General features: G+C 52.0%; 9 protein-coding genes across 9 annotated transcripts; 4 read left to right on the top strand and 5 right to left on the bottom strand.

Annotated features, from left to right (window-relative positions):
• The first annotated feature begins 1,602 nt into the window (after positions 1 to 1,602).
• V8C40DRAFT_80825 (ras guanine nucleotide exchange factor domain-containing protein) lies at positions 1,603 to 5,723 on the top strand. The gene is made up of 6 exons (XM_083223455.1): positions 1,603 to 2,348; positions 2,740 to 3,064; positions 3,195 to 3,416; positions 3,489 to 3,704; positions 3,842 to 5,307; positions 5,364 to 5,723. The coding sequence occupies exons 1-6, from the start codon at positions 1,830 to 1,832 to the stop codon at positions 5,454 to 5,456; spliced, it is 2,841 nt and encodes a 946-aa protein (XP_083069566.1). The 5' UTR covers positions 1,603 to 1,829; the 3' UTR covers positions 5,457 to 5,723.
• Positions 5,724 to 6,930: 1,207 nt separating this feature from the next.
• V8C40DRAFT_254078 (uncharacterized protein) lies at positions 6,931 to 7,694 on the top strand. Its single transcript, XM_083217748.1, has one exon. It carries the CDS (start codon positions 7,049 to 7,051, stop codon positions 7,682 to 7,684), a length of 636 nt encoding a protein of 211 aa, XP_083069565.1. The 5' UTR covers positions 6,931 to 7,048; the 3' UTR covers positions 7,685 to 7,694.
• V8C40DRAFT_254077 (uncharacterized protein) lies at positions 7,695 to 8,778 on the bottom strand. Its single transcript, XM_083217747.1, has one exon. It carries the CDS (start codon positions 8,240 to 8,242, stop codon positions 7,952 to 7,954), a length of 291 nt encoding a protein of 96 aa, XP_083069564.1. The 5' UTR covers positions 8,243 to 8,778; the 3' UTR covers positions 7,695 to 7,951.
• Positions 8,779 to 9,000: 222 nt separating this feature from the next.
• V8C40DRAFT_254075 (mitochondrial 37S ribosomal protein uS5m) lies at positions 9,001 to 11,005 on the top strand. Its single transcript, XM_083217746.1, has 2 exons — positions 9,001 to 10,389; positions 10,451 to 11,005. Exons 1-2 carry the CDS (start codon positions 9,108 to 9,110, stop codon positions 10,669 to 10,671), a joined length of 1,503 nt encoding a protein of 500 aa, XP_083069563.1. The 5' UTR covers positions 9,001 to 9,107; the 3' UTR covers positions 10,672 to 11,005.
• Positions 10,734 to 11,571, bottom strand: V8C40DRAFT_254073 (DASH complex subunit Dad3-domain-containing protein). The gene is made up of 2 exons (XM_083217745.1): positions 11,337 to 11,571; positions 10,734 to 11,236 (listed from the first exon to the last, which is right to left on the bottom strand). Exons 1-2 carry the CDS (start codon positions 11,439 to 11,441, stop codon positions 10,994 to 10,996), a joined length of 348 nt encoding a protein of 115 aa, XP_083069562.1. The 5' UTR covers positions 11,442 to 11,571; the 3' UTR covers positions 10,734 to 10,993.
• Positions 11,572 to 11,736: 165 nt separating this feature from the next.
• On the bottom strand, positions 11,737 to 13,399 carry V8C40DRAFT_254071 (uncharacterized protein). Its single transcript, XM_083217744.1, has one exon. The coding sequence runs from the start codon at positions 12,733 to 12,735 to the stop codon at positions 12,475 to 12,477; it is 261 nt and encodes an 86-aa protein (XP_083069561.1). The 5' UTR covers positions 12,736 to 13,399; the 3' UTR covers positions 11,737 to 12,474.
• Positions 13,268 to 14,639, top strand: V8C40DRAFT_281985 (uncharacterized protein; the record flags this gene model as incomplete). The annotated part of the gene is made up of 2 exons (XM_083221713.1): positions 13,268 to 13,337; positions 13,436 to 14,639. 2 exons carry the CDS (start codon positions 13,268 to 13,270, stop codon positions 14,473 to 14,475), a joined length of 1,110 nt encoding a protein of 369 aa, XP_083069560.1. The 3' UTR covers positions 14,476 to 14,639.
• A 33-nt stretch (positions 14,640 to 14,672) lies between these two features.
• V8C40DRAFT_254068 (uncharacterized protein) lies at positions 14,673 to 20,909 on the bottom strand. The gene is made up of 2 exons (XM_083217743.1): positions 20,458 to 20,909; positions 14,673 to 20,395 (listed from the first exon to the last, which is right to left on the bottom strand). The coding sequence occupies exons 1-2, from the start codon at positions 20,547 to 20,549 to the stop codon at positions 14,926 to 14,928; spliced, it is 5,562 nt and encodes a 1,853-aa protein (XP_083069559.1). The 5' UTR covers positions 20,550 to 20,909; the 3' UTR covers positions 14,673 to 14,925.
• Positions 20,910 to 21,303: 394 nt separating this feature from the next.
• On the bottom strand, positions 21,304 to 23,255 carry V8C40DRAFT_254067 (mitochondrial carrier domain-containing protein). Its single transcript, XM_083217742.1, has 7 exons — positions 23,011 to 23,255; positions 22,897 to 22,934; positions 22,784 to 22,825; positions 22,429 to 22,676; positions 22,191 to 22,368; positions 21,862 to 22,116; positions 21,304 to 21,689 (listed from the first exon to the last, which is right to left on the bottom strand). The coding sequence occupies exons 1-7, from the start codon at positions 23,069 to 23,071 to the stop codon at positions 21,585 to 21,587; spliced, it is 927 nt and encodes a 308-aa protein (XP_083069558.1). The 5' UTR covers positions 23,072 to 23,255; the 3' UTR covers positions 21,304 to 21,584.
• Positions 23,256 to 23,952: the final 697 nt, after the last annotated feature.

Below are 23,952 nucleotides of genomic sequence, written 5' to 3'. Positions count from 1 at the left end.
ATGTGCTTGTGCTCGTACCGCTGCAAGGCCTTGATGCTTTGTGGAAACTATTACTGTACGAGTACCGCCTAATCGTGCAATCAGTTCTTGTCTTGTTATCCTGCCTGCATGCCCCTCAATTACATGGTCCAACAGGTGCAAACATACGGCCCCTGCTGCTGATGCTTGCTCTTTGCGGATCGCCTGGTTGTTCTCAGCACTCACCGGTCCAGAGCGACTTTACTCCATGTAGATGCAAAGTTACCATCGTACATGAATTAGTAGTATTGATAATTCATGCTGTACTGTACATACAGTACCCCGGAAATAATCCGAGTCTTGCTCAGGATTCAGAGCCATCGTCGTGTATTATGTACTGTAGGGGCCCCCTCTTTGGCATGGCAATTTGGTTTGGATTGTGCCATTTTATGGAGGCGAGCCAAGAGGCCCAGCGAGTGGTCAGAACCTTAGTTTGCTGGCCGCTAAGCTGGGTCCTTTTGCGATTTGCTTTTTGCCTGTTGTTGAGATGCTCCATTCCATTGCATTCCATCCTTTGCTCTCGTTGAGATAACGGATCAATTGGATGTGTGTATATACCTGTGCTGGATATACGCTCTTCAATGGCGTTGTGACACCAGCTTTGATATCTTGCCCAATAGCATTGACTCTACCTTAGTACCTACCTAGTGCCTTAAATCTGTGCTCCGTAGTGTTACCAGCAGGTACAGGTAGTATCAACACCATCACAGTCTAATAATAGGCGTCACAGCTGCAGAATGGATCAAATGAATCCCATCGTTAGTCTCCATTCAATAGCACGAACCCTGCCCCGTTTTCACGCCGATAGAGCTAGCCAGCTGCCAGCGGCACACTAGCACCGAACCCGCCTAGCCGTGGCAGCTTTCAGAAAGGCTGGCAGGTTCAGGTTCAGGTCCAGAGCATGGACGAGGGCTGTCGCACCGCCTGTGCTTTTTGTGCGTTGCGTGTCGTGTCGTGTCTGGTTTGGCTTGTGTGCCTGTTCATCCATCTCACCTGTGCTGTGCTGTGCTCGGGCAATTGGGGGACCTTGAGGATTGCCCGCTCAGCCCTTTGATCAGTACCTGTACTCGTACTTGTACAGCTCGGGTACTTCATTCTCCAACGACGGTACGAGTACTCCACCAACGGTTAGTCCTGCTCCTCTAGGTAGTGGTACTTCGTAGGTGCTGCCAGCATCCATTCACTGCCCGTACCAGCTCAGGTACAAGTACATACTTGCGCCGCACAATCCCAATCCAATCCCATCCCATCCAGGTACCTACTGCTCCCAGATCCCATCCGCTCTCCTCCTCGGCCACGTTTTTCCCTCTCCTCTCCCCCAACCTTGAACCTTGAATTCCCCGGCCGTCTCTCCATTTCGCTTCGATCCTCGCGGGTTACCCGGTGTGGGCTTGGTAAGTGGTGCCCTTTAGCTCTCTCGACTCGCTAGTGGCCCCAATGGGATGGATTCGCATCTATCCGCCTCCAATAATCCCTTCCCTTATCCGCATCCGCCCTCCTCACCTCCAACCATCGGGCCATTTCCATATCTGCAGACCATTCCTTGCCTCGCCAGCTCCCTCTTTCCACCTCCTCTTATTCTTACCCCTCTGTGCTGCTCCCTCGTTGTGTCTGCTCCATCTCGCCCTTGCCCTTGTCCTCCTTCACACAGTCTGTCTCTCACTCTTGACACATCCACACAAACACATACACATACTATCTCTCTCTTCTTCTCCATCTATTAGCATCGTCATTGTCGCCGTCGTCATCCTCCTTGCTTTTTGTAACTCATGTCCGTTTCCGCGCCGTGGTCGCGTCGATAGACTGCGACAATGGTCCAGCCGAGTGCATCCCAACAACAGCACCTTACTTACATGGCCACAGACAGCAGCTCCTCCGGGTCCCAACGTTTGCGCTCCGGCTCCGAGACCCCGACTGCTGCGGCCACAGCTCGACGCCCTTCGGCCTTTTCAGTCCTCAGCAGCGCCTCGAGCAGTGCCGGCTCTTGGTCCAGAGCTTCAGCAGCATCTACTGATCAAAGCTTTCCTTCCCGCACCAGCTCAAACGCCGCCTTTGTCCCCCGTCCGTCGAGTCCCAACCGCGATTCCTTCATCTCCATTGTCGACGACCCCTTCTTCCAACACTTAGACAGCCTCGACTCCCCTGCCTCTGTCGTCCCCGATTCGTACAAGCCAATCGAGTTCGAGTCAGAGACATTGGCGGAGATCCCCTTCTTCTCGCCCGAGACCCCTCGCAGTAATACGAGTAGATATGATCACGAGGGGCAACAGAAACAACACTGGCCGCCTCCTCGTCGAGAATCTTTGACAATTGGATCATCACAATTTTGGGTAGGTTATGCGTGGAGAATGAAGGAACTGCTTAAAGAAAAAAAGGACAAAAAAGAATGGGAAAAGCCAAGATATGGATTGCCCTTGTCAGATCCAATTACGGGACAAAGCTCCTGCTTCCACGCAATTGGAGCGTCATGGCGTGCATGAGTTTGATGCAACTTTGCAGACTGGCAGACCAATCCTCAGTCACGCTCATCATCTTACCACAACTGCCCCCGTCTCCACCCAATTAGTTTTATTCAATCATCTACCCCTGCTTGGAGTGTGTCGCGGGGCAGCCAACCAGGGGTTCACTCCAGTTCACCTTGGCTACTCCTACATATGATGAGACATTCTTAATTTTTCTTTGTGAGACCGCTCCCATGCTGACAGTTGTCGCATTTCCCAGTCACAGCAATCCTCCGCCATGGAGAGCTTCAACATTGCCATCATTGGCGCCATAGGCGTCGGCAAGTCGACGTTTGTTCAGCGAATCCTCGGCCTGTCGCGCCCACCCATATCTACCGCGTCTAGCGTTCGCATCGTCGTCGATTCCGCCGCTTATATGATTACACTTCTCGAGCTGGACTTGGATTCCTTCGAGTTGAACACACCGCACCCCATCCAGTGGCCGAAGCAGATCAACGGCCACATCGTACCCCGTGTCGACGCTGCCTTGGTGCTTTACGATGTTACAAACAAGGACACCATCCGCGACCTTCCTCAGACCTTGGGTATGTTTAATGAGCAGCCCCGTTATCGCGCCCATCCAACGTGTTGCTGTCGATGAGAAACCAGGGAGAGACGCAATCACATGGTGCAGTGGTACCCGTGTTCAACTGTAGCTAATATGTATTGCTGTAGCTGCTTTGACAAACTCCAACATGCCGGCCATGCTAGTCGCGACCAAATGCGAGGCACCCGAGGAAGAACGACAGGTCAATCCCGATGAGCTGGCCAACCATACCCTCTTCAGATCTTGTCTGGCCCACTTTAAGATATCCTCGACCAGCCCAGAAATAGATCGCACCTGTCTGCATGCCATTCTTAGGGCCGCCGTGGCTCATAGAAGGGGTATGTTGCCACGTATGAAATGCAATAATACCCCTATTGATGTTACCAAGGATGCGCCTTGTGCTGACATGTCTGTTATGTTAGATGAGACGGGCGAGATGGGTGCTGCTCGTAAGAGAGCGCAATCTGCCGCGAATCTCGACGCCCCCGATCCCAGCGCCGGCAGACCCATTAGCGAAGGAAGGCATAATCGTGCCAGCTCCGACTTTTCACTGCTCCGCGGCTTTGCGGCTCCGTCTACCGGCACTCCTGTCGCAGATGGCCATGCCCAGAAGCAGGCGTCCAGGAGTCCACACCGAGGTTAGTATTAATATTACCTACTACGGAAGACCGAAATACGGGAGTACGGAGCTCGGGGAAGCTTACCGCAACATCCACCACCCTTGAGCATTCGATGGCAGCTGTTGTGGGTCCGACGCTGACATTTGCCCCCTTAGGCGGCCGCGCAAACGACTCCTTCCTCGACGTCGACGAGTCCGACACTGATTCACGTCGATATTCCGACGACATTCCCATCTTGCAGCGAAACGATGACGTTGTAGTAGAGAAGCAGCAAAAGATGGCGGGAGTGCCTTTCGACGATCTTGTAGATCGCCTCCTGGCGTTGCCCCTTTCCAGGGCAGATCTCAACTTCTTCGATGTCTTTCTTTGCCTATATCGCAAGTTTGCTGCGCCCGGAGAGCTCTTCTCCGCCATCTTGATGCGGCTGGATCGCGTGAGGGATGACAAGACGGTTCACCATCTAACCAAGACGGCAACTCAGCTCAGAATTATCGAGACAGTAGCCAAGTGGGCGTCGCTGTATCCCGGCGACTTTGCCCGTCTAACTACGCGACGAAACTTGGACGAGTTCATCAGATATCTTTCCACGGAGCCAATTTTCAGCATCGCCGCGAGGCAGATGCACCGAAACCTTACTCTCCACGTCATCGAGGATGATGATACTGGTTGGGCCAACGCCGACGATGCCGACGACCAGCTGGCTAGCGACATTCTCTCCAAAGAACTGAGTGAGCTTCCGGCTGGGTTGACCGCTCTGCAGTTTGAAGAAGACAACTTCGAGAGGCCGTCTGTGAGCTCGGAGAATCTCAACAGGGTGGTCGGTAGCGGCGGCCAGATACAGCTTTACTCATACGAGGACTACGACAGAGAGGCTGCTACTTTGGACCCCACAGATCACTTGCCAATGAACAAGTTTCGTTACCGCATCTTTATCGAAATCAAGGACGACGATATTGCGGATGAGCTGACCCGCATCGACTGGATCATGTTTTCTTCGATACGCATCCGCGATTTTGTCCGTCACGTCAGTCTTCCGGCCAGCCAGAAAGAGAGCTGCAAGAGTTTGAACAATGTAAACCGCATGATTAACCACTTCAACCACGTCGCCAAGTGGGTGGCAAACATGATCCTCCTCCGGGATAAGGCAAAGCATCGAGCTCTCGTTTTGGAAAAGTTTATGAACATTGCTCTCAAACTGCGCCAGCTTAACAACTACAACGGCTTAGCGGCCGTCCTGGCAGGAATCAATGGAACCGCAATCCACCGTCTTGCCCAAACAAAAGCTCTAGTTTCGCCAGAAACTCACAAGAAGTTTGCGAGATTAGTCATCTTGATGGGCACACAGAAGAGTCACTTTGCCTACCGACTGGCCTGGGAAAACTCACCCTTGCCTCGCATTCCCTTTATGCCCCTGCACCGTCGTGACCTGGTGTCTGCCGAGGAAGGCAGCAAAACATTTGTTGGGCCCAATGGCGACCGCATCAACTGGAAAAAGTTTGAGGTCCTCGGCGAAGTTCTTTTGCCCCTCATGAAGAGCCAGGGATCGCCGTATCCAAACCTTTCTAAGAACGATAATGTTCGAGAGCTAATTTTGGGCTGTCATATGACGACGGATGAAGAGGTATGATACAGCATCTTCCCATTGTATTTGATAACCATTGCTAACGAGAGACACAGGAGATTTACCAGCGAAGTCTTGAAGTCGAAGGTTCCTCGTCTGGTGGTGGAGCCTTGGAGCCAACCAAGAAAATCTTTCCATGGCTTAAGTAAACGTTGAGGCGAGGAGTTTTAGGTCACCATATGGGCAAATCAAAAGACTGGGTTATTCATGTTTCGAAACGATTTTTCTTCTTCTTTTTGGGTAGCGACAATATTTCTGCAGGCTGGGCGAAGGATGGATTTCAGCAAAGCATAGACTCGAGATTTTTCTGTTTATCCTTGTATCTCCCCGTTTGGATTCTTTTTTTTGTTCGTCATTTCTTCTGCTTTCCTTTCCAAAGACAATTATCAGATGGCATCACTGCGGTCGTTTATGGTACCTATATACAAAGCCTACCTTAGTAATGCAAAGGGAAGGCGGTGGATGAGTGTTCCTTCCAGATCTTGAGAGCAGCAGCAGCTTCCTTTGATGGTGACTGGTGATAAAATATGTGTACTCCAAAGAATGCATCTTTCAGCTCAATACATTAATTCTACAATTCCAATGTGTATCATCATCATACAAGGCGGGCTGATCTTCTTCAGAAACACAATTCACGAGTACGCCCTCAGTACATATTTTGCATCGCCGTGACAAGGGACGCCATGCAGCTCGTCAGTGTGAGTCTGCCAGATCTCCATCTTGTCAGCAACGAGCAGCAGTTGGATTTCTCGCTTGGGGGCACGCTGCAGCTGCGATTTCCAGGTGGTGTGGACGTCCCAAGAACAAGTAGCGACTTGTTGAAGCTGGTTACGGAGAAGCACCTGTGGATTGCGCGAACGGGATCTTGCTATCTGCGGCTTGATGTCTCGATTCAAGGCGAACCTGTGTCAGATGGGAGTCATATTGCAAAGCTTGTGGAATGGGTGAGGGATTGTGAGGTATATCAACTAGCTCGTTTGACGACTTCCACCGCTTAGGGGACTGACTTGGCGGAGTAGGTCTGGAGCCGAGCGGGAATTTGTCTGCATGTCCAAGAGAGAAATGCGATCGAATCTTCGGGGGCGATATCGTTTTCCATACAGCATCCGGATTTATCATCTACACTGATAACTCAGAGAGATGCGTTCACGGCAGAGTTTGAGTCTGTGAATTGCCACATCGATCTTTCTCGGAACAAGGGTGAGAAATGCTTGGAAAAACGCTCATTGAAAAGAAAACGGACAAAGCAAGCCAACGAATGTGTCGAAATTCCCCAGTCAGATGATGTATTTGTGGATGATGACCATCTTATAGATTTGACACCTGATGATCAGAGGGCGATTGATGCCTTTATACAAAGCCTGAATATGATACCCACTCAACAGGGACGCAGCGAATCTGCCCCAAGGCTAGGTCTGAGCTGTTTGACCAGTGGAAAATTTGAATTCTCAGAGAGTTTCAAGCGACTATTTGAGGTTGCTTTGGAAATACTCGTTCTCGGATCACGCAAGCAGTATAGAGGGATTACCACAGTTAACGGTACTCACGCAGAGTGCCTGATACGGTTGGCGCCTGCAGTATTTAACAGGCCATACCTCAAGGTAATATCTTCCAGTAGTTGGCCTTGTTGGTCTCAAAAAAGGCACGGTGCCTTGTGTACCTTGTGCTAATAGCTTCGCTTCGCCAGACTATATCTGATAGGGCCTCTCTACTCCCCATCATAGCCACCTCGCTTGCTCGAATGAAGAATGCCGAATCCCCAAGTCTTCGGCAAAAAGCTTCTTCATTCGCAGCCCGAATGACTAACGTTGAATGCAATCACAACGACCGTATTATAAGAGGAATTGAGAAAAGTGCGTGGAATGTCTTGCTATCGACAACCAAGATACCAAAATTACCAGGAAAAGGAGGTCACGATGTTCAGAGATTAGCGTCAAATGTAGAGTCTAAGTCAGAAACTGGATTCTGTGAGCACACAGTCGTGGAGAAAGAAGAGAAAGAGGACATGGGATTGATTACGATATCGCCAGGTACGCTCGGTAAGACTGAGAGCCATGAGGAGAAGCAATCACTTCTGCCGCAACATAGCCCCATATTCCTTGAACCTCAGCAAGGCAGTTTACCGGAGGTGCAAGCAAGCAGCGCCTCACTTTTATCAGGTACTCCTATTTTTTACACCCAAGCGGAGTCAAGTTATACATTCAACTCATCTGGAATGGATAGCAAGGCGCCTATGGGTGAAGGGAATTATAAATACCCCTTTACAGCAGACGCTGTTGTGTGGAATCACGATCGATGGCCGATGGATGTAGGATCTTTAACATTTGACGAATGGCTATGCCCGAGCGAATTTACAGCAGACTGTTGGGGGATGTAATGTCAAGCGTGTGGAAATGTAAATGTCATTTTTTCTAAGTCATGAGTAATAATCAACTAGTGCTGTGCTGTAAACGCTCCGGGATATATAAATGTCGAGTGGTAAAGGGCGCTGCCCCCTCTTTCAATTCGATTAGACACTGAAGGTTGCAATATTGATCCAAATTGTAGGTATCCATCCCAGTGTACATGTGCGGTATCTTGTAAAGCGGACGTCTGCCTTAAAAGTCGAAGCAGACCCGCGATATTCGGTGACCAGACGCTTAGCTTAGCTGCCACCGGCCGGACGGCGAGAATTGTCGGAGCCTCTGCCCCCCGTGATTTTGCTGAGCAGACCACCGCCGCCGCTGCTCGGTTTGGCGGCGGCGGCGCCCTTCTTGGGGGCCTTCTTCTGGGATGGCTTAAAGGTGGCCCAGTGGATGAACCAGAGCAGACCGGACTGGGCGATGAGGACGACGAGGACGACGACGAGGGTGGTGAAGAGGTAGGGCTGGTCGTTGAGGACGGCGACGGCCTCGTCGGTGGCGCCAATTTTCTTGAACCAGTCGAATTGACCCATTTTAAGGAGAGTTATTAAGTTGAAAATATGAGTGTGATGGTGTGTATGAGAGTATGGGTATGAGTATGAGGCAGAGGTGAGCCAGTCACTCTGAGCCTTTGTGGTATTATTTGAAGAGTTAATTGACAAAAAAGACGAGAGAAACGAAACGGAATGAGTGAATGCGATGAAGTTGGAGTATACACTGGGAAAGAAAGAGAAAGAAGGGAAGAAGAGGGAGTGAGTGCAAATGGGAGGACGAGAGCTTCGAAACTGGGATGGGCTCCTGAGACGTTTCACGATGGGGCGCGGAGGCGTTTGATGTTTGGGGGGGGCGTGTCAGGCGAGGGGATGGAGACGAGGGTCGTTTAATTGGAAGATTGAACTGTTCTGTGAATGCTATGGAGTACCTATCGAAAATATATGTATGGGTTAATGAATTGGTTTGAAGTGTACATCATATTGGGGGTGGTTTGTCTGTGAGTTGAGGACTTGCACGACCTTTTTTAGGGGACTTGGGGGGCTATCAGGGTGCCTGGGCTGTTAATGACCCAATGCATGTGCTTTTATTCCCAGTAGAGGCGTTAGCCATTCAAGGGTCTTGAAGATGAAATTCAACTGCTCTGCACGTGTGTCGTCCCGTGATGTGGCTAGAGGAACCCAGCAGCAGCAGTGGCTTGCACGGCACCAGCCACTCAATAGTTTGCTGAGTCATTCATCAGCCACTTTAATGGTGCGTTTCCTCAATTGGGCAAATCGCAAGAAAAATCTCAAGGGTCGTGTGAGTGCGAGAGGAAGTGTCTGGTTCGATTCGATCGCCATCGCCAACCACCTCACGAGGCGAATTGACCTTGCCCAGCCTTTCAATCCGGAGCCTCGTCTGGCCATGAGCGTCGCCCGCCCGGCGCGCAGCCTTCTGCGCACGTGCGTCGCCTCTGCCCGCACCGCGCAAACCGTCGGTTGCCAGCATCAGCAGCAGCATCAGCATCAATTCCACACTTCGGCGCCCCGCCCCTCGAAGCGGCGATCACGCTTCCGCAATGTCAAGGCCGAGGACCTGGGTCTGCTGAACAGCCCCGAGAAGCTCGCCAAGTACCGCCAGGACAAGTTCGCCGACTACACCAAGGAGGAGCTCGAGGCCCTCAAGAGCAAGTACACGCCCGAGCAGATCGAGGCCATCAAGGCGGGCGAGGAGGCCATTGACCCCAACGACCTCATTTTCCAGGGCCGGCTACGAGATGATCCTTATAGGCCGCAGTACATCGAGGACTACACCGTGCTGGACCCGCGGTACGACGTCAAGCCGGAGCTGGACGGCACGCCCTTTGAGCCGCAGTGGCTGAACCCCAGCGACTGGGCGGACAAGTATGGTTCAAAACTCACGGACCTGACGGACAAGAAGACGAGCGAGCAGCTCACGAGATCCATGGTCCGCGCCCTGCGGAGAGTCAAGGAGAGCAACGGTGCGGAGCTGATAGACCTTACGGAGGAGGAGCTGGTGGATCTGGAGAAGGACCCCGAGCTGCTGAAGAAGTATCTGGTCGAGGAGGACGCCGAAGCCAAATCGGATGACGACTCTGCCATCCTCACCAAGGAACAGGTCATGAAGCTCGACAAGGCCATCGACGAGGAGTGGAAAAAGGAGCTGAGCAAGATCAGCGAGGGCCCCGACTCGGGCGAGGGCGAGCCTTCCAACCTGGAGCTGATCGAGGACGGCCCTGCTGGCACCATCCGGCTGCACACCGCCGAGGCCGTCGAGCTGGGCAAGGTCCCCGGCGTCGAGGGCCTGTACAAGTCGGCCGCCGACCCCGAGGACGAGGGCCAGGACGACGACGGCCGCTACCAGGAGATTAAGCGGCTGACGGGCATGTCGCTGCGGGACATCCAGTCCATCTACCGCAAGGTGCTCGTACAGCGCTGGGTCACCAACCAGACCCGTCTGGGCAAGGTGCGCAGCACGTCCATTGTCGCCATCGCAGGCAACGGCAACGGCCGCCTGGGCCTCGGCATTGCAAAGTCCACCGAGGCCGGTCTCGCGGCCGAGACGGCGCAGCTGCTGGCTATTCGCAACATGAAGCCCATCAGGCGGTACGAGAACCGGACGATTTACGGAAACGCAAAGGCCAAGGTTTCGGGTACCGTTGTTGAGCTGTTTGCCCGCCCTCCAGGTAAGACCAAAAGAAGATCTTACTCTACTATGAGCTGGTATACTGACATGTCGATTTTCAGGTTTCGGTCTCCGCTGCCCGCATCGCATCTTTGAAATGTGCCGTGCCTCCGGCATCCACGACATCGCGGCGCGCATGCCCCGGTCCAAGAACCCCATGAACTCTGTCAAGGCGGCGTATGATGCCCTGATGAACCAGGTCGACCCCGAGGAGATTGCCATCGGACGGGGCAAGAAGATGGTGGATGTGCGAAAGGTGTACTATGGCGGCAATGTATATTAAACGGGTTATTTGGAAAAACAAAAAGGGGAATCTTAAAAAGGGCAGAGAGAGGGAGAGGAAGGGGAGTGGCTGTTAGAAATAAAGGGGGAAGAGTTGCGAGTGGTGAATGTCGAGACACACTACTCTGTGTACAAGTATTGTAACGCTGGAAAATGAATATACATCTTACAAGACAGTAAAAAAACAAACAAACAACAATGCCATACGCGACGATGAAATCCCTAGCTACCAATATACACTCAAACCATCCCAAAGATTTCCTCGTCATTAATTCAGGGTATCATTAATCATAACATCCAAACATCTCCCCTCTCATCGCCCATCATAGCCGCTCTTCCTCCTCGTCGTCGTCTTCTTCCACCTTCGTTTCCTCCTCCTTCGCCTCCTCCCCGCCCTGCTCTTCCTCCCCACCAGCCCCCCAATCAATCTCCTGCTGCAGCACAATACTATACACACTCGCCTTGAGCAGCGTAAACGCCAAGCTCGTCTTGCGCTCCAGCTCCCGCAGCCCGTCCAAAATCCCGACGGTCGGGTTCGACGCCAGAGTGTCCAGCAAAGTCGCTAGCTGAAACGCGCAATCCCATCCCATTAGCATTTGACGCGGCTTTGCATAAATAAAGAAATGGCAAATTGTGAAATTGGGTCGTTGTGTTTGGTACACGTACGGTTTTCATGTTTGTTGATAGCCGCTCATACTCTTCTAGAACTTCCTGCTCTAGAGGTGATAGTTCTGGTGGTGAGAGGAGGCTGCCGTGTTGCTGCTGCTCCATGTTTGTCCAATGGTGTTTCTGATACTTTTCTCTCTTCTTGCTTTTTTCAATGAAAACACGCGTCTTGCTTTGTTCGCTTTGTTATATATCGTGGCGTGGAAAGAGATATGTAGATGCACAGGGAGATGCGTTAGTGGTTGGTGGTTGTTTTTTGGGCAGCTTTTTGGCGGTTGACTTGACTTGGCACCCCACCATGTCAACAGCTGATAACCGTATCGGGAGTGTTTGGTGTCCCCCACTAACAACTTGGAGCAGCGAGGTGGTACTGATACAACGTACACTTATACTTGGAGGTGACTTCTATACAGCGACTTCATACAGTCGAAGCCAGCTTCATTATTATGGAATGCTTATATGAGAATACAACGTCTTTCATCACGGGTCAACGCCTTTCACCACGGGTCCCTTTGGCAGCACAAGGCGGCTAGAACAGCAGTTGTCAACGTACCAAGAACATTCCTGAGCTAATCTATCCAAAGAAATCAATCAGTCACACTGTACAGAACTATATCGGCGCCTCTTGTATTTCCTAAATGCATAATCTATCAGGATATCAGCACATGGAGAGTCTCTGCTCACCCATTGCCTAAAGGGTATGTCCGCAATAGAGGCGGCCTGGATGACAGGCCATCCCGAATGCAGTGGAGGCGGCCGCAGAAATGAGGAACAAGGTCGACTACATCATCATGACTGACGAATGCAAAGCTGGACTCTCCGTGTCGAAGAGAGCACGATGACCCGGCAATATTGCATCACGCTTCTCCATACAAGTAAACTCTTCTTTACACCAGAACTTAGTTCACGATGGCAGTCTCCATCAACACTGCATCGATCGCATGTATAAGCATGGATTCGAGAAAGAAGGCTGCATATACAAACCGGGAATCAATATGAAAGCATAGTGTCGAATACTCTACTGTATCCTTTTCGATTCAGTATACCCCAAAGTTGACGCCGGCTGGACTGTCGGCACGGAGTCGGACGAGGTGCATTATCCGCCGACACGCCGACATCAATATCTTGAGAAAGAGTCTCAGTTCAGCAAGCCACCAGCTTTACCGCCATACAATCCTGCGAGCTGAGATTGGCTCCTTGCCCGCATGTATAACCATGTCACGGCCCTTTGTCTAGTTGTTCTGAACAGCCTTGATGTCATTGTCTTGGATATCAATGTCGCTGATCGGTTCTTCCGTGCACCATATGGCGTAGACACAAAGCTGTGGACTAATAGCATACAGCAAGACAAGGCAAAGGCCGATGCCATATTACTTGTCCATCGGCTTATGCTTGCCATCTGATGTCACTCTTGCTCTCCTCCTTTTTGTGCCGCATTGTTGCATTTCAGGGAGAGACACGGCAAATTCCCCAGGTTTGTGAGACATTGCCGCTAGGTTTGTGCGAGGCGAGGGACGGCACAGGGCGGACAGATCAAAACTCGAAGCTACATGTGCATACTCGTACATGTAATGGTGTGTGACGACAGCGGTTGTCTCCCATGAGGATCCAGCGGGTTATGATGCCGTGGTTCAACAAGTGGCTGGCTGAGCCATCCCGAAGGAGTGCTCCGAGGTAACAACTATCCATGGGGCCGAGGCTCATGAGTTATTATACGTTGTGCTAACCAGACACGACGTTGTTATTGTTACTATAGACAGACTGAGTTGTCCAGCGCGGAGCTTTGATGAGGTCTTATGAGATGCACGGTTGATTGACTTGACATTATAAACCTACCTTCATACTACTTGCCACAGCTACCATTCTCTTACATATCCTCTTGTCCGCCTGAAACCCAACTGTCCATTCTCTCCACCAGAGTATCAAAAGCCATGCACTTCTCCAGCATCATTTACGCCGCCTGCACAATAACAGTAGCAGCATCACATATATACGACACAAGTCTCCCTCCCTCCCATCATCCAGATCAACAAAGCCTCAACCCAGAAGACGCAAAGCAAAACAAGGAACCACCAACCTTTGGCGGTATCCGTTAACAGACGACACATCCCAGCTCGAGATTCGAATTCTCGATCCTAATGGAAAGACTACGTGGAACTGGACCGCCAGCCGCGATCTAGAAAAGGGCTTCTTCCCCCAACAACTCGGGAACTGCACCATCCACAACTCCGGCCGAACAGACGCCAAGCAGTCCGAGGACGGCAGTCTGATTGCCGCCATATACGGCGACGCCATTCTCGCCATCAGATACGCCCCCGACGATCCAAAGACTGACAAGAGCGTCGCTTGGGGAATCTGCACAAACACTTCTCTATTGAGAAGCTCGCACTCTCTAGAGTTTCTCCCAGATAACCTCCTTGCGGTGGCGACTTCTGGACAGAGCCAAGACGACGGCATCGTGGTCTACAACATGAGTCTGGGATTACTCTCGCCCAACCCGACGCCGATTCAGCACATCCCGCATCTGCCAGACGCTCACGCTCTAGTATGGGAGAAGAAGACGCAGATCCTGTGGGCGGCAGGAATGAACTCTTCCATCGACGGCAAGGCTACTACCTCGGGCCTCATCAACGGCTATCTCTACCAACCTCCCTCGTTCTCCTCAAACAGCCTTCCCCTACAACAAACCCCCGTATCCCAATATCATCTTCCCGATTCCTCCACAACATACACCGAATGGAGTGACAATCCATCGCTAAGAGACGAATGGGACGCACCGCACGACTTGATCCTCATCCCCAGCCAACACACATTCCTCATCCCCACAGACCTCGACATCCACGCCCTAAACATGTCGTCTGGGGAATTCATCTCCGGCCAGCAAGTAGTAGATACATACCTGAAAGGCTTCTCCCCCGTCGGTCGCCGCTCCGGAAAGAATCGAAAAGGCGACGTCGAGGAACTTCCCCGGTCGGATATCAAGAGCGTCATCTTCGGCCCAGATGGCACGCCCGTCTATGTACAGGCCCTGTGGAGGGATTTCTTCGCCGACAAACTCAATTTCCTGGTAAAAGAGGAGAGGAAACAAGTTGATTTGCAGGGCACGATTTATCGGGCACGGTATTTTAGGATGAAGTAGGTCTTGAGATATCTCGAGGAGAGGTCTATTCGACACGAAGAATTTACATGTAGTTTAGGCTTCTGATACCCGGGCCATCTCTGTCGATAGGAAGAAACCAACCTGTATCAATGTAATTACCTGGTAACTGTTAGACCTCAACCTCGAAATTGGTAACACTCAGATGAAAAGAATAAACAAGTGTGTACAATGAGAAAGTGCCATTATAATATAACGTGACTGTCAATTATCATTCAAAAGCTACATACAGGTATCAAACAAACAAGCGGCTATCATGTCTCCTCATAACTATCCATCCCTGCTGAACAAAAATAGACTCAAGAAAGTAAAGCAAAAGCAAAGCAAAGAATCGAAGAAAAAAAGGGAGTAGTAAAAGAAAGTCAACACTGCCTCCAAGCGAACAATTCATAGCCTCTCAAAGGCTCTCTCATTAATTCCCTTCGTCATCATCTACCGAACAACAACAGCGGCGTGAGGCTCCTCGTCGCCATCAATGCTCTCCTCGTATTCACTTCCAGAGTCTTCATCCTCATACGCAGAACTGCCCTTGCTGATCCGTCGCCTCGTCGTGCCTTCGCTCTCGTCGTGCCTCTCACGAGCGTGGTCATCCTCGTCATCCTCATCAATTTCCTCTTCGTACTCTGAGCTATCACCAGCAGCATCATGGACCGCAGACTCGTGCGTCACGTTGACCATGTCGCCCTCGTCGAGCTCTTCCACCGTCTCGTCAACGCTCACATTCTCCTTGTTCTCCTCGCTCAGCCCGCTCTTCTGCTGCGTGCCTCCCCAGCTGCGCTTCCGGTGGCCGTTGACATTAACACCCGGTGTCTTCACACTATGGCTTCTTGTAATGGTGCTCGATGCCACGTTCTTCGTCATCTGACTGAGCGACGCAATACGTCGCGGAGTTCCCGTTTGACCAGGCGCCATGGGGGTTCTTGTTGCCGAGAGATGCGTCGGGATGGCTCGTGTACCGTCCTCGCCGGCTGGCTTCTTAACCCGCTTGCGATTCATAGAATCCGCGCCGTCCTTGGCCTTTTTGCCAAAGAGAAGCACACGAGAGTGATCCATGACTCCATTAAAGATTCGTCGTTCCAAGCCTTCGGCCCGAATTTCCATCTCGTGAAGCTCCTCCTTGCGTAGGCGTAGTGCGGTCTCGAGGGCAGAGACATCGCCAGTAAGGCGAGTCTTCTGCTTCAACAGGCCCTCTTGCTCGGTCCGCAGAGACAACAGGCTCCGTCGCAGCCACTCCTCTTCCTCCTTGAGCGTCTTGACGGAAGCCTCAGCATGTTCCCTCTCGGTGTTAGCTCGCTCAAGGGCAATGTTGGTCTCTTCCAGGATCTTGGCGCGGTTGTCGCGCTCTTCCACCATGTGCCTTGATTGCTTGGAAAGGAACTCAGACAGTTCGGCGGCGCTGTCGGAGACGGACCGGTGCACCTTGTCGAGCGTCTGGAGCTGGACCAAGGCTTGGGCGGTAGCGTCATTATGCTGCACAATCTTGTCTAGCTTCTCGTGCACTACGGCGTCGTCGTACTTTTCGGGCATCATGGCTCTGAAAGCCTCCTCCGTGGGAATGGCCCCAACCACCTTGTCCTCGATAGTCTTGGAGTGCTCAAAGTGATCCCCGACCAGACCAAGGATGCTCTTGACTGCCTCCAGAATCTGGGGCTGGTACTCACCCACGCTACTCTCGACTTTGCCAACGGCTGCCTGGACTTGATCGCGCGTCTGCTGGTGGTCGGCCTTGCCTTCGTTGTGAGTCTCCTCGGAGCGAGCGGCCACCTCTTCGACCTTGGTGAAGACAATCTTGGAAGCCTCCTCCATCTTCTCCAAGGAATCAGTGACAGTCGATCCGAGAGTATCAATCAGAAGCTTCAGCTCGTCGGCGACGGCCTTGGTGCCTGCCACGGCAGATTCGGTCACGATTTCGCGAGCCTCGGCGGCCTGCGACTTTTCGTCCATCATGATCCGGAGCGCCTCGTTCTTGGCCAGCACCTCGCTGATCTTGTCGTCAATCTTGGCACGAATGTTTTCCGTAACTTCGTCGAGCTTCTCGTTTGACTCGATCCTAGATCCGGCAATGGCCTCCTTGGAAATCTCAAACTCGCTCTTCATGGCTTCAAACATGTCCTTGACATCCCCGGCGACGTTCTCGTTCTTCTCAACCTTTTCGCCCATAGTCTTGAGCGCCCTGCCGATGCCCTCAATGCCCGTAGAGCCGTCCACGAGCTTGTTACGCACCTCCGTCTGGAACTCTTCGAGGAACGTCCTGATGTCGGACTGGCGGTCAACAAGCGCCTTTGACGACGCCTCGTGGTAGTGTTCAACAGTTTCCTTAGTCTCCTTCATGACGGCTTCCAGCTTGCCGAGATCCTCACGGGTCGTAATCGTGGCGAAATCTGCAACGGCAATTCCGTCCACCAGAGTCTTGATCTCGCGTACGACCGTCTCGACGGCGTGCACATCCGATTTCTTGACCTTTTCTGGGCTCTTAGCCTCTCGTTCGGCGTGCTCCTGGACTTCTTGCAGGCCCTCACCGAGTTCCGAGATGATCTTCGTCAGCTTGGTAAAGTCATCCTTGTGGAACAGGTTGGGGATATCTTCCAACTGCCTGTTGACCGATCGAATGGCCTCTCGAGACTCCAGGATGAGCGACTCCAAAGTGTCGATATGCTCCCGTCGCACCGCCTGGTCACCATCAATCAGATGATCCACACGAGATTTGGTGTTGCGCAGAATATTCTCAATGGCAGCAACATCCTCTTTAGTCGGGTTGCCGCCACTCTTGGTGAAGATGGAGGGAATGCTTTTCATTACGTATTCCTCCCCCTCCTTTGGCTTCTCGGCGTCGTCCTTGTCCTGCTCCGATCCTTCGCGTGGCTTCGCTGCTTGGACGACTACTGGTGCACGAGACTTGAGGTCATTAACACCCCGCTGAACGTCGTGAAGCATGTTTTCCAGGTGGGAAAGGTCCACCCTGGGAGCTGCGGCCGGGGTAGCGGCATTCGGCTTAATCTCTTCAATCTTGGCGCGCAACTGAGTGATGAGGATCTCGAGATTCTTGATATCATTCTGCTTAGCCATATCAGCAGGGATAATCGCCATCTCGTTCTCGTTCTCGCCACCGCCGACGGTACGGATGGCAACCGCCCTATCGTTGCTCGAGTCTCGAATTGTGCCAATGTCGGACCGTACGCCGTCCAGGCCTTCCTTGAGGGCATCAAGAATCTCATCGTTTGCTGTGAGATCAACCGGCTTGTTGGTGATCCTGTCAATGCCAGCTCGAATGTCATTCAGGCCATCGTTAAGAGCGTCGAGAATTTCACTAGTCTCTGGCCGTGGTCGGAGGATCTCTTGTCGAAGGTTGCTCAGTCCATTCCGCAGAGCTTCAAGGAGATCATCATTGTGGGGTTGCCCCATCAGGGGAGCAGCAGGAACCATGGACGAATGGACAACGTCTCGAAGTCCCTCCAGCTCCGTCTGAAGCTGGTCTCGAGAAGTTGCGTTAGCCTTAGACACAAGCGCTGACATCTCCTCCTTGAATTCCTCCATGCTCTTGAGGAGGCCGTCCATAAAGTCTTCTTGGCCGGCGACTCCAGTAGCACGGTCAACATAGCTTTCAATAGCCACTCGGAGATTCTCAAGGCCATCCTTGGTGGCGTCCATGAGCTGATCAGTCTCGCGGCCGTTATTGTCAGAAATGGATCTAAACTCGAGTTTCATAAAGTCCATCAGCTCGTGCAACTTGTTGCTAATTTCGTCATTGTTGCGAGTCGGCACAAGAGCGCTGCTCTTTCCTAGATCCAAGTCGCTGAGGCCCTCTTTGACGGCGCGGAGCATGTCCTCGCGTGTTAACTCATTGCTAATCGCAGACGGAGCCACTGGGAATTCGAATTCCTCTAGGCACTCGCGGACGGCTTCGATAATCTCATCTCTGGACATGGACGCTTGAGTATCCATCTGGGGGGGTACGTAGTGCTTCAGGCCCTCGACGACAGCCGTCAAGATTTCATCTCTCGTGGCTGCCGGAGGCATTTGGCTGCGACTTTCGTATTCCTGGAGACCCTGCTTCAAGCACTCGAGGATCTCGTCCCTCTCTAGGCCAATCTGCTGTACTTCAATCTCTGGCTTGTAAGTCTCCCAAGCTTCACGCACAGCCTCGATGACGTCGTCCTTGTTCAGGTCTGGCATTTCCTTGGTGGCATCATTGTCCTTGAGCGCTCTCCTCAGAGCGGTATATATCTCTTGGTAGTCGACTGAGATCTTCTGCAGAGCTGCGGATGCCTGAGACTGGCGGCGGTGTTCCTTGAGAACATGGGTGAGCTGCTCTTTCATCTGCTCCAGTCCCTCGTCAATGACCCGCGAAACCTCATCCTTACTAGCCGAGGGCGATGGCTCGGTGTTGTCTCCTTGGTTTCTACCGACATTCTCCAGTCTCTTGCCGAGTTCACGGCCCATACCCAGGACTTCGCCTCGGAGTTCTCGCACAAGTGCTTTGACCTCTGCAGTGAGGCCGCCGCCTGCCGCAACGCTATCCTTGACTGAGCGAATGATGTTGATGACATCGTCGTTTAGAATGGCCTGGGAACCGGGTGCCCGGCGACTATCCAAGTTGTTGAGAGATCGCGGAGCAATAGCACTGCTTGGGCCATGGTGAATGCTTCCCTCATGGTCCAGGCTGAATCTTCTAGAGTGACCGTGAGCGGTCATGGGCACCATGGCACTCTCAGTCTGGAGACGAACAAAGTCAACCAGTTCCTCTACCTTGGCAGCAGTTGCCATACCAGTAAGCTTCTCGGAAAGCTCAAGGAGATGGCTGAGGAGTGACTCCTGTCCATCCTTGGTACCAAGACCGCGGAGAATCTTTTCCAGCAGGAGAATGGAAATCGCGCCCGAATTATCACCGCCCACCAAGGATGGGGTGCTCATGGAAGCGCGGTCAATAGATTCGGCAAAGCTCTTGGGCGAGGGAATCCGGGGCATTTGGTATGTTCGCCCACTGTTGGGCGACTGCGGGTGAGGCTTGTTGTCAAGGAAATAGCCGCCGTTGTACGAGTCCCTTGAGGAAATCTTGGCTGAAGTCTCATTGATATTGCCTAGCAAATCCCTGAGACTCTTTCTGATATCCTCATCTCGAGTGTTTGTAGCCTCCTTGAGGCTGAGCAGATCGGTGGCATTGTCTCTGCTGCGTCGGCTGAGGGCTGCCATTTCCTTTTGCAGGGAGGCCGCGATGCTGGTGAGACTAAGGATCTGCGATGCTAGAGAGTCCATGGTTGCTCCCTTGGCGCCGTTGGTGATGTTGGAGAGCGGCGGTTCTGCCTCCTTGGTGGGTGATCCGCTAGGCATGCTCTGCAAGGCCAGCATGGTTGACGATTGGGGCGGAGTGTTTTCCGACAGAATGCTTTGCGGTGCCGGTCGACGGACGGTAGGTCGCACGATGGGCGTTATGCTGCTTGATAGTGATTGTGTCGAGAGGTTCATCTCTTTATCGTAGATGCTGGTGCGAGGTACTTCAAAGGAGCTAACTTCTCGGAGTCCTGGCGGTGTTGAAGGCCTGACGCCCCTCTCCGATCTTTCAAAAGACTTTGTAGGAGACGTATTGCTGGGGGTGCCCGAGTTATTCTCCAGCATCATACTGATATCTCGCACAGAGCCAGATGCCATCGACTGCAGCCTGCGGTGAGGCCCGGCGCCCTTTGCGATGGATCTATCCGGCGATGTGTCGTTGACGCGCTTGGACACGGGAGGAGGGATATGGGTGCCGTGGTTCTCGCGAACCCGCTCAGTCAGCGCAGCATGAGCAGACTGAATGGCGCTCGACACTGGATACGGCGATGTGCCTGCGCGCGCGGAATGCTTGGGCGACTGATGGTTGAGAGGCGGCTGCGGCAGCGCGCGCTCAGATTCTGTACCGTCCCACCTGCTACGGGTTAATTGACGCCAAAGCAACATGGCGGTTTGATATGGTGAGGGTATACGCACATTGGGATGAGTCCTCGATCCGAGGAAGCTGAATGTTGATGTCTCAGGTAGGGATCTCCGTCGAAAGAGCCTTGTCGCCCAGTATATGGCATGCTTTCGCCGTCGATGGAATGCGGCGTGCAAATGGGCGAGAAAGAGAAATTGCGAAAGTAGAACGCCCGCCGTAAATATCAACAATCAGGCTTGCGGCGCTAGAAGAGAGGGAATCGATGACGGTGAGATTATGTATTCCGTATTTCGGCTGTTAAATATTATATCGCGGTGTGCAGCCTGCTGCAGAGAGATGTGAGAGAAATAAAAAGGCGTTAAAACTGCTTCAACAAGGAAAAAGCAGCTGCTGACGCCTTCAACTCCCAATCTTGGAAAAAGATGGGGAGTTTTCTGTGTTTCGTTGTTTCACAACTCTCGGCTTTTCATAAAAGTTCGGCTTGATAAAAGTTGGTGGTTGGATTGTTCTGATGGGGACACTTTTGGGGTGGACGGGACTCATCAAGAAGGCGGGCAGCGGACAGGGGTGTTTTGTTTGTTGCGCCATTGGCGCGTTGCCGGGCAACCAAGTGCCGGGGGTGGGCGTTTGTGCATGCCTTTTACCACGGTGCTCGTACTCGTACAGGGGGGAAATACATTCACTCATTGGCTCTGGCTTTCGAAGTGTGATAGATTATGGCGAATCAGGATTTGGCGCAAGGCACATGGCGTTAAGCCACGTCAATATTTTGGGCCATTGCCGGGGATATCTGATAGTCTCTGGAGAGATTTCGCTTCGGGGGGGTTGGTGGAGATGCGTTGCCGTTGCCCTGTGCGCTCATCTGCTGTCGAAGCGTGTAAGTGGATTGATACGCGTAGTTTTGTATTGTAAGAATACGTCTTATTCATGGTTTGATCGCTAACTATCTAATTCTACACAGAGCAGAGTCGTTCTATACATGCCATCCATGGCGGCCAAGAACATCCCGAGCCCAACGGCGCCTGTAAACACTCTCCAAAGAAAGACGCCGTAGCCCAGTATTCTCTGTCTCTTTCTTTTTTTAATTTTCCCTCTTTGTCTTTCTCTCTTTTGTATCTCAATTGAAGAATTTTTTCTCTTTTTCGTTTCATCATTTGTAGGTTGTACAGGTTGTGTTGGTTTATGCGGGGGTAGGCTGCTGCTTGGCGAACATGGTGTCGAAAGCAGGGATCAAAGTCTGGGCAAGCCAGAAAGAGAAGACCAGCTTGGGTCCAGTCATGAGCAGCTGCAAAACATTTCATGTCAGTCTCAATTTAGTAGAGAGGGAGGGGGAGGGGTGTGTGTGAATGAAGGCTTGCTACTGCGATCAGCTCTCCACTTGCATCATCAAAGAGATGATAAAGCAGCAAGCAATTGCAGAAACACAGCCATCACCAACACAGTATCAATAATCGTACCTTGGGAACAAGGCCCTTGAAGAAACTGGGCAGACCCTCATTCTTGGCCATGTTGGTCAGAATTCGGAAGCCGCTCTCGGGGTTGTCAAAGTTGCGGTTCTGGATTCGGGTCTTGATGACATCGAGGGGAGCAGAGACGACGAGAGAGGCGGAAGCACCCGCAATGGAAGCGACAAAGTTCTGGAACCAGCTGGCCTTGTTGTAGTCTTCAAGGTGGAACAGGTACTCCTTGGCGAAAGCAGAGCCTCCGAAGAGCTGGATTGGGTACATTCGTCAGCACCGAGTCACTCGAGTGCCTCACGCAAAATGCAGAAGCAGATGGGACTTACAGCGAAAGATCCGGGAGCGTTTCGAGCAGCAGTCCATCCCCAGCCTCGGTACAGGCCGAAACCCTCATCGGCGACAATCTTGAGGACGCCACGGCCACGGAAAGCCTCGGGGTTCGTCTGGCGCTTGATCTTGAGCACATCGAGGGGCAGCAGGACGATTTCTCCGATACCGATCAAGCTATCGCAAAGTCAGCAACAGAATTTCAGAAAATTCACCTTGATCGACGAGTTCTCTTACCTGCCAGCAGTCGAGTGCATGATGGCCTTGCCGGTCTTCTTGCCAAAGGCATTCTCAAAGTCCTTGCCGTAGTGCTTGCCCAAGAAGTCGCGCGCAACGGGCTGGCCACCATACTTGTATATTCTCTGCAGGACCTTGTATCCGGCGGCATAGCCCAGACCCGGGAACAGCGACACAAACTTTCGTCCAAAGGGAGCCGAGGCCTTGTCCTTGAAGATGACCTGGTTCAATTGGCTGGCGGAGGCAACCTGCGATGATTGTTCAGCTGGATGATTCGGAATTCATGGATTTCGCTTCCCCTTCAATTGCCGCGCATATTGCTGCAAAATGGGGGATGTGGTGAATGCGGCCTTACTCGGGTTTGGTTGCTCATCAATCGCTTCGCGATCGTATCCACCTATTAAGAGCGCAAAAAAATTCGTCAGTCAAGGCGTCGATGGCTTCTGCGATTCCTTCCGGACAACATACGGGGTGGAAAATTGCCAGCTCAGAAATACCAGCGGAACCTGAAATCCATTCATCAGCCGAAATTCATTGTCCGCGCTCGCAATTGAGCGCGCGCAAGAGAAAATTATTGAATACCTGAGCCGAGCAGGCGAGCCAGGTTTGACTCCTTCGACGATCCAGAAGCCGGTGGTGACATTTTGTGAAAAAGGTTCGTAAAAAGAGGATAGAAAAATTACACAATACCAAGGGTATACAGAAAATAAACAGAGAGAGAACAAATCAAGACCCCTTCGCACAAGCACAAGAAAAAGGAAGATGGAAAGAAACCAGAAAAGGTTCCGTCGAATATTTTGCTTGTGGGATGGGAAACTTTTTTTTTCTGGCTGTTGGATATCTTATGACGCTTTCGGGCTGCCGATAAGGAACCTTGGGTCGAGACTTTTAGCACTGAGACCGATTTTCGGCGGGCACGCGAGAGGTTTGGCGCTGTGGCTTTAGCGGGCTTGGCGGGGTTGTAGCGGCCTCTTGGAGGGGTAATTTGCGCTGTATCGGACGATCTTTTTCTGGCTGATATTGACTCTCTTTTTTTTCGGTTTAATCGTGGCGCTACCCTGGAAATTGGAGCTATTTTGCTCAAGGTATCCAGCAAAATGGCGATTTGACGAGAAAGAGAATAATAAAAGGCAAAAGGGAAAAAAGAAGGAATAAGAATATGTTTGGATATGTGAGCTGAGCAAAGGCCCGTATATTTACGGGTACTCAGGCATTTCGGTAGCCTGTGACCGCGCCATTGTTGAAGCCGCATTGTGTCGGGAGCAGTTATGAGACCGAGGTCTTAAAAAGAGACGCTGTCTTAAAGCTCCCCTGCCGCGGCTTAATAGCCGAATTAGCAGACGAGAGGATGCTCATGACAATGGCAATTAATACCGTGGCGGATTGAAGAGGCACTTGTCAATAATTAACGACCCGGCTCAGACTCCATGGTAATTTCTCTTTCAAAAAGAAACGGCAGTCTAACAAACACGCTGTTGATATAGATCTTCTGCTAGCATTCCCACTTTAAACAGCAGCTTTAGA

This window comes from Trichoderma camerunense (assembly GCF_050948025.1).
Source record: "Trichoderma camerunense strain CBS 138272 chromosome Unknown V8C40scaffold_18, whole genome shotgun sequence".
NCBI lineage: Eukaryota > Fungi > Ascomycota > Sordariomycetes > Hypocreales > Hypocreaceae > Trichoderma > Trichoderma camerunense.
The sequence above is the reverse complement of the archived record's forward strand: the minus strand, read 5'-3'. Positions and strand labels throughout refer to the sequence as shown.